General features: G+C 41.0%; 1 protein-coding gene across 1 annotated transcript in view; it reads right to left on the reverse strand.

The window, feature by feature from the left end:
• The window catches only part of LOC113640360 (death-associated protein kinase 2-like), an 18,741-nt gene extending 11,373 nt beyond the window's left edge, over positions 1 to 7,368 (reverse strand). Inside the window, exons 1-3 of the mRNA XM_027142828.2 lie at positions 7,047 to 7,368; positions 1,216 to 1,343; positions 778 to 999 (exon numbers count right to left, since the gene is read on the reverse strand). Coding sequence (XP_026998629.1) covers positions 778 to 999; positions 1,216 to 1,277 — 284 coding nt within the window. The 5' untranslated portion in view covers positions 1,278 to 1,343; positions 7,047 to 7,368. The remainder of the gene's footprint in view (positions 1 to 777; positions 1,000 to 1,215; positions 1,344 to 7,046) is intronic.
• Positions 7,369 to 8,445: the final 1,077 nt, after the last annotated feature.

The following is an 8,445-nucleotide window of genomic DNA, read 5'->3' on the forward strand; positions in this document are numbered from 1 at the left end:
TTAGAGTCTTTGGCTCGGTTACATTGTGTGTGAGAACACGAAAGCTGATTCGAAAGGCTCTTCAGTGGAAAATACGAGCCTACACACCTCCCATCGACATGTGTGTGTATATATATATATGTGTGTGTGTGTGTGTGTGTGTGTGTTGTGACAGCAGTATTCCCCGTGCCATCTGACCCTCCCCTTTTTTCCTGACGCTATTCTGCTATATTAGTCACATCGAAATTCAAGCTGAGTGTACGAGAAAAAGCAGCCGCTAAAAATATACGTCATTGTCTTCGGATTTAATCTGTTTTAATGCCACACTCAGATTCTCTTACCACATTCTAAATCCTTGTGTTCTGTCGTGGTCTAAATGAGACGCTTGAACTTTTTTTCGTACCTTTCGGCACCTCGAAGCGTCGCTCCAGCTGAGGTACCTAGCCGTCGTTATGCTATGAGTAATGGATTAGCGAGATTCTTAAAAAAGCAATAACAAGAATTATTTTGTTTCCTGGACACTAAATGTAACATCCATCTGGTGCTCCCTGCAGTCTATCCCAGGGGCAACCAGACAGGGGATACCCTGGACCACCCTGATGGAGGTAACGAACACACCCATTCACCTGGAAAATTAAGAGATGTCTTTGTACTGTTGAACATACTCAAGTACCCCCCAAACCTGAAGGTGCGACACAAAATTCATCACCCAACCTATCACTGATGATATACCTATCCCAGCACACCCCCTTGTGTGGTTTATTGTTACTGTATAGTAAGTAAAAATGAGCTACTCACAGCTCCACGACTAGGACGATCTCGGCTCGGCTCTCAAAAACGTCTCGTAAAGCCATAACGTTGACGTGTTGCAGACTCTGTAGGATCTCCACCTCCTGCTCCACACTCTTCCTCTCCATGCCCAGACGACTGCTCACGCTCCGACGGAGCTTCACGAACTTCCCCGCCCAGCAAGTGCCACACGATCGCTCTCTCAGCTCCCGCACCTGCCCGAAGTGTCCACTGCCAACAAAGATCCTTAAATAAATGTTCAGGAGGAAAACACCAGCCTCATCTAGCTCTTAAACTTAACTATCAGTTTGTGTAATTATCTATAATACTACTAATACCCGTGTTTACTCCAATTGTTATATTAGGCGTGACACAATGTAGGATTCGTTGGTCAACGAATACTGCTATTTATTTATTTATTTATTTATTTATTTATTGCACACACACCTGCCTAGTATCTCCCCAAGCTCATAGAAGTCCTCCACGTTCTGCAGCCTAAACTGAGCCATGGCACACAGGAGACCTTCTATCCACTCTTCTCAAGTCGAAATGTGCTAGTCCTGCATCTTTTACAGCTGCATAACACACACACACACACACACACACACACGGATTTATTAAAAATGCAGGACAAAAACAAAGGATGGAAATGTAGGACAGTATCCTGGGACTGTAACACAGGAAGATAACATGAGACAGTCACGTGGAACAATAACACAGGATGGTAATAAAGGACGGTGTCATATTACGGTTTTTGCGAAGGATGGAGACACAAGACAGTGACACAGGACAGTAACGTAGGTCAGTAATGCAGGACAGTAACACAGTACGGTAACACAGAGAGGTAACAAAGGACGGTAATGCTGTATGCTAATGCAATACGCTAATGTGGGACAGTAACAAAAAATGTGAACACAGTAACCAAGGATGGTAATGAAGGAAGGTAACACGGGACAATAACGTAGGTCAGTAACGTAGGTCAGTAACACAGTACGGTAACGCAGTATGGTAACACAGAACAGTGACAAAGAAAGGTATCATGGGACAATAACATGGGACATTAATACAGGGCTCTCAAAAAAAAAAAAAAAGAAGAAAATTATTGTAAGTGTTTGTCGCCTTTTTTGGACTCCTTTATCATTTGTAATGTTGCTTCCATATAAAACAGTTCAGCTCAAGCCCAGACATTTTTAGGGTCATGATTGAGGACAATGTCCCATCCAGAGACAAACTGTTTCGTGTTGAGGTTTTGTTCAAACCGACCATCGAAAATAGCCTCGCTAATTATATTTTTTTGTTCATTGGTTGCTGCGTTAAATCGCAATTGTCTATTGTGTAGAATCTTTTTTTGGTTGGCTGATAAGTGTCAGGCTCGACTAAGAACTGAGACGCGCTTGATTCCTGCCGGGTTCCATAGATTTTGGGCGCTGCGGCATATTAAATATATGATAAATAGTCAAAAAGTTTTTCTGTGTGTGGCGGGAGAGCGTGAGAAAAGAGCAAAATGCGTGACTGTCACTCTCAATGCGTGACACTTGACAGCCCTGATAATATACAATGCTAATACAGGACAGTAAAGTATAAAAGTATTTAAAAAAACAAAACAAAATGAAAATTAATTTATATTATTCAAACAGTATAATGGTTAGGATAAGATTGGATAAATCTTATCTTATAAAACACTGGTGCAGTAAGTCAAGGAAGGAAGGAAGGAAGGAAGGAAGGAAGGAAGGAAGGAAGGAAGGACGGACACCAACTCTGAGTCAGCGTGACTTTCTTTATTCGGCATGAAACGGAACGCCTCCGGATTGTTTGTTCTTCTAACGTACCACAACCCCCAGATTAGAGCTACAATAAAGTCTTTAAATACAGTAGATCTACCCTGTGGCTAACACCAACTTGGACAGAGTTAAGATCAGGTCTCATTGTTAGCCAAGAAAGGGGAAAAAATCTGAACAGGATACTTAGGAACATTGCATTAGTTTACATGGTGCATGGAACAGTGGTTGGAATAGAAAAGCTGTCATTCACAGATCCCTGGATGGAGAATGTGTCACATAGTCTGCGACTGATCTTAAAAACCCGTTGTTGTGGCGATTTAGCGATTTCCTGCGCGAGGATGTTAAACAAAATCGTTTCTCTTTAAAACCTTCCGCCGTCATCGTGAACGTCGTCACGATCCGCACGACGAGCTGCGTCTCGGGTCATCGATCGTTCGGTATCATGTGAATAAATCCTTTTGATCTGTTTTCAATACTTCCTACAAAGTGATACACGCTCACAAACGCTTTGTCACGAGACGTAGGGAAGTTACGGCACGGTACGTGGCGTTCTCGGGAGGTTGTGTGGTGAGAACGAGTGATGATCGTAATTAGAAAAAAATATTCAAAAAAACAAATTTCTATTCCATTTGCTCACAAATGGAAACACACTGTATCGTATCATTGTGAGAATGCAAACATCACCCACCCAACCCCTGTAGTCATAATCAACCAGAACAGATGTTTGTGCGCGTGCGTGTGTGTGTGTGTGTGTCTCTGTGTGTGTCTCTGTGTGTGTTGATAGCTAAAACAAAAGATTCCGTCGATGCTCGTTTGCCGGCTTCCTCCACAGGTTCGGGAGAGATGAGGCGGTATCTGTAACAATAAATATTTACACAGGCGAAAGAGAAGAGCAGTACCAGACCACGTTTATCAGCAAACACCCTGAAAACACTGTCACTAAATACAGCTCACACAATCGCACACACAATCTGGTCAGCCTCAAAGTCTGTACAGGAGCCATGTGTTCCGAGGAGTCGTCTACAAAGCAGAGCGTAGGACTCGAACGGAGCGGACGAGTATCTTTTTTTTTTCAAATAGCACATAAAAAAAATTCATCCAGCTGAATTACCGAGTACAGTAAAGTATAATTATAAATAAACTGAAATCAGTTACACCTACATCTCACATGCTTCCTTGTGTATCTTAAACACACGTGTATTGTTATTCACGTGTACAGTGTATGTATTCTTACTGTAAAGCAGGGGAGACTCCAAGGTCAGAGCTTTAGTGGTGCTGAGCACCCAATGAGCCCAACTGCCACCACCCACCCTCTTTTCCCACAAAAACAAAAAATGTCTATTGAAAAATAACTTTAGCATTTTAACTCCAGATAAAATCTAGATTTTTTTTTTTTTGGAGACCTTTTCAGAACGCCAGCTTAATTGTGAGAGTTCATACAGACTGGTTTTCCTGACCGTTAACTCCATGTGCCTCCTTGTGCCTCCTGCATCAACAGGCATCAGATTAGTTAGATTAGATTCAACTTTATTATCATTGAACAAAGTAACAGATACTTGGACAACAAAATGTAATTCATCTCCTGTAAATTATTTACAAATGGCCATCTATCAAATTAGCGATTAACTTTAACAGCAGAGACACACGTACGCGCTACACGGGTACGCGGTTTCACGCTCTAGCAGTTAATAAACAATGTTCGTCTTGCGGAAGAACATCGTAACCGGCGCTACTTCTCTCCGTTTACGACTATGGACGAGTCACCTCGCCCATGCTGTAAAGAGTTTCTCCTAGTGATAAAATCCGAAGAAAATCGGTAGAAATGTGAGCGTTTCCCTTTAGGATTAAAGAGAAAATCGTAGTGAAGATAAAAGTTCTTCATAAACCATCTGAACCCTTAAAAGGTCAAAACATGTTAGGAGTCGTGATGAGGACTTTTAAGAGGATTAAGAGTTTCTTTATCAGAGAAGAAAACGGCTGAAAGGTGAAGAAGGAGAAGAAAAGTGTTGTATACAAAATAAATAAATAAGTAAATAAATAAGTAAATAAATAGTCTCAAATATCTTAACATAGAGACAAAGTAAAGGTTTATAATAGACCAGATTTTAAAAGCGCTCCTGATTTTTTTTTATTTTTATCGAACAACCAATCACAGTCTTTAAAAGAACGTGTCAGCTAGTATCAGGTTAAGCCCCGCCTCCTCTCTAAGATAAACGTTGTATTTTCCTTGTTCAGAGATGCTCTGAGGTCCTGAATCGCTCTGAAGATAAGATTCCTAGTTAGAGATTTTTATGCTAAATTAGGAGCTCCCTGAGATCATTGCTTCTGTCTTTTCCATCATCATCACCACTCACTCTTAAAGTATGTACTGTAACTCTGTAAAAGATCAACCTTGAATTCTTTTTAACCTTTACTCTAAATCCGGTGCAAGCTGTACGGTATCACTTCTCTAAGAGAATGACGTCTGGGAAATCGAGCTCGGTAATGCAGGTGAGTTGAAAGGGCAGAGATGCTGCTTTGCATGATGCACAATCTCCCTGTAGATGCTGTGTATTTATAACAGTGGACACAAAAAGCTATTCATGTCACACTGAATCAACACAACAAATGTCAAGGACCCACAGTAATGATGGGCTATTTAGCAACCTTAGCAATGATAGATGGTATTAACATGAAAGTTGAAGCTTTGGAAACTGATCTGTGAACAGAGAAGAAGGTAAGAGAGCTGGATAAACCGAAGGACTAAAGTGCCGCCGCATCGCTTCTCTTCAGAGAGGATAAAATTTAATAAGACGACTTTATTTTTCCAGGGCGAGCTCGATGTTTGTAGAGAATTTTCCGATGGCGAAATAAAAGTGAGCAAAACAAAGAGTTTATCCAAGACAAGATTAAAGACAGAAGCAACATCTGGCAAGCATGACACACAACAATAGAACGGTTTGCCAGAGACAAGCTAGAACTGAACGTACAGTACATCAAGCAGCAGGCCGTTACAGTTGACTCATGTCACAAGGAATAATTCTAGGAATCCAAACAAGCTATTATGATATATATCGTATTAATAACATCATAAAAGTTAGGATCAACAACATCGCAAATCAGCCTAATACCGTCATAAGAGGTAACTTTTTTATATGGATTCTTTAGCTAGTTTAGATTGAGAGCAGTTATTAGTCCTGTAGAATGGTTTAAACCAAAATTACTGGCATCCACTAAAGACGTAAGGCTCTCCAAATCCCAATGTAATACATGGCCACCTCTAATAGACAGACAGACAGACAGACAGACAGACAGATAGCTAGATAGATAGATAGATAGACATTCTTTGACTATATAGACATTCTATTTCTCTATTGTAACAGTTCTTTGAATAGTGGTTAATAGCTTCCTGGAAGAATTCTACTTGGAATCCTCTCTAATTGGAAATCAATCAATCAACCTGTCTATCTATCTATCTATCTATCTATCTATCTATCTATCTATCTATCTATCTATCTATCTATCTGTCTGTCTGTCTGTCTGTCTGTCTGTCTGTCTCTGTATCTATGTATGTCTGTCTGAATCTCTGTCTGTCCGTCTGTCTGTCTGTATCTCTGTATCTATGTCTGTCTGTCTGAATCTCTGTCTGTCTGTCTGTCTGTCTGTCTGTTTGTCTATCTGTCTGTCTTTCTACACATTCCATGGGTTCACCAAAGGTTCAAAGTTAAGTCTAGCACCTCGAACAGTCAGTTACTCTAGGCTGGACTCTTAAAGGTCTAAAGAACCCTTGGGGAACCCTTGATGGATATTTAGAGAGACAGACAAGACAAAAAATAAGTCTCTACCTGTTTGTTGTGTGTGTATATTTTATTTAAAAAATATATATATATTACAGTGAGTTTTAGGTTGATGGTATCCTGAGTCAAATGTCTGCCAAATGCTGTAGATGTAAATGTAAATGCAGTCTATCTGTCTATCCGTCCGCCCATCTGTCCACACCCAAGGCATCTTTAAACAAGTCTTTTTTTTGCTTCTTTAGTCCCTTAAACAGTAAACTCCTTCTGTCTGAACTTATTAAGGTTCTATAATAAATACTAAAACAGAGTGTAGACAGAGACAGACAGACAGACAGACAGACAGACAGACAGACAGACAGACAGATAGATAGATAGATAGATAGATAGATAGATAGATAGATAGATTAAAGAGGATTGCAACAAGAACCCTTCTAGGAATAAACACTAACAATATAAATAATCTATCTATCTATCTATCTATCTATCTATCTATCTATCTATCTATCTATCTATCTATCTATTTCTTTGGATGCTTAAAGGTTCTTCTGCTTCCTGTTTTCATATTGCACAATTATAAATCAACAGAATCCATGTTTTAGGCACTAAAAGGTTTAACGCGCTCTCGTTAATGAAACAAACCGAATTCAATCCGTTAAAGCGAAACCAAACGACAAGCAAAAGGCACGAGGAAACCCGACATGTATAGCACAGATGAGCTTACCTCGATCCTGAAACCCAGAAGAACGTCTAATCGTCCACTTTCCTGTGTGTGTGTGTGAGTGCGTGTGTGTGTGTGTGTGTGTGTGTGTGTGTGTGTGTGTGTGTGTGTGTGTGCACGCGCAGCTGCAGGAATCCCGCGTCCTTGTGTGCTCGCATTGCTGTCAAAACTCCAGCGCGCGCACAACAACCTCATGCGTAATGGCAATCATTTCAAAACAAGTCATTTCACTGCCAGCCGAAAAAAACTTTCCCTCACTGGGGGGATTTCCTCATTAAAACCAGGGCTGCCTGACAGGTTCGACAACTCTCTCTCTGTGTGTGTGTGTGTGTGTGTGTGTGTGTGTGTGTGGTCCCCTTATTGTCTCCTGAGAGCGCACACTCCATACAAGACATAAAAGACATGGGTCCTGTTCCAAACCGCTCACTTCAACACTAGTAGTAGTATTTATATCAGCTTGGTGAGCTACTTAGTACTGTGTTATTTATGTGTAGTAGTGTATTAACAAGGGACTCGTGAATAGTGGCTTCGCTTAGGCATGATATCAGTTTTACTTTAGCTCACTAACTAGGGCTGAAGTTTGGTGTTTGAAACAGAGCCCGTAAACAGGAACCTCAATCAACAGGGGGTTGTGAAACCCTTTACACACACACACACACACACACACACACACACACACACACACACACACAACCACACATACACACACATGCACACATACACACATATACACACACACACGCACACACAAGTACACAAACACACACACACATACACACACATGCACACATATACACACACACACGCACACACAAGTACACAAACACACACACACACACACAAACACACAGATGTACACACACACACATGCAGACACACACACACACATGCACACAAACACACATACACACAGACACACACATGCACACAAACACACATACACACACACAGAAACGCACACACACACACAAGTACACAAACACACAGACACACACATGCACACAAACACACATACACACACATGTACACAAACACACGTACACACACATGCACACATACACACATGTACACAAACACACATACACACACACACACAAGTACACAAACACACACACACAAACACACAGATGTACACACACACACATACAGACACACACACACACAAACACACACACACACACACACACACACACACACACACACACACACACACACACACACACACACACACACACACACACAGACACACACAGACACACACAAACACACAAAAACAATAAAAGAGTATTAAGAGGAAACCCCCAAAACATAAGGGACCACACAAACCACACACACAGTATGTAGGCACTCTGTCCCCTATTACTGTTGTGTCAGTCAGCATTCATCAGGAAAGAATTAGTGT

The sequence above is a fragment of the Tachysurus fulvidraco genome, chromosome 22 (genome assembly GCF_022655615.1).
Source record: "Tachysurus fulvidraco isolate hzauxx_2018 chromosome 22, HZAU_PFXX_2.0, whole genome shotgun sequence".
Taxonomy (NCBI): Eukaryota; Metazoa; Chordata; class Actinopteri; order Siluriformes; family Bagridae; genus Tachysurus; species Tachysurus fulvidraco.